The 289-nt window shown below is 45.0% G+C and overlaps 1 protein-coding gene across 2 annotated transcripts in view; it reads right to left on the bottom strand.

Moving 5' to 3' along the window:
• LOC119585607 (trafficking protein particle complex subunit 8-like) overlaps positions 1 to 289 on the bottom strand; it is a 22,010-nt gene that overhangs the window by 16,224 nt on the left and 5,497 nt on the right. For both annotated transcript variants that reach the window (XM_037934273.1, XM_037934274.1), the window contains exon 2: positions 86 to 239. In XM_037934273.1, the coding sequence (XP_037790201.1) occupies positions 86 to 239 (154 nt within the window). The remainder of the gene's footprint in view (positions 1 to 85; positions 240 to 289) is intronic.

Here is a 289-nt window from a genome sequence, read left to right as displayed (position 1 = left end):
TGCTGTTTAAATAATACACACACACAAATATCTCTTTTCACTTTTCATTTCAACATTCCATGATCTGCAACTGCTCCGTACTTACTTGGTCACAGGTCTGTCCCAAGGTGTTGTGCCTACAACTTCATTAAGGAGTTTCTTGCCCAAGGTTGGTTGAGGGGGACGCCTGTTCATATCTTCAAACACCACCCGCAGATTACGAATGGGCACTGTGTTTCCGGCTGGGTCAGCAATGCGAGCTTAAAGAAAAGGGAAATAATTGTCAGAGGCTACAGCCAAAAGCAGGGCA

The sequence above is a fragment of the Penaeus monodon genome, chromosome 20 (genome assembly GCF_015228065.2).
Source record: "Penaeus monodon isolate SGIC_2016 chromosome 20, NSTDA_Pmon_1, whole genome shotgun sequence".
Lineage (NCBI taxonomy): Eukaryota > Metazoa > Arthropoda > Malacostraca > Decapoda > Penaeidae > Penaeus > Penaeus monodon.
This window is presented reverse-complemented; position numbering and strand designations above follow the sequence as displayed.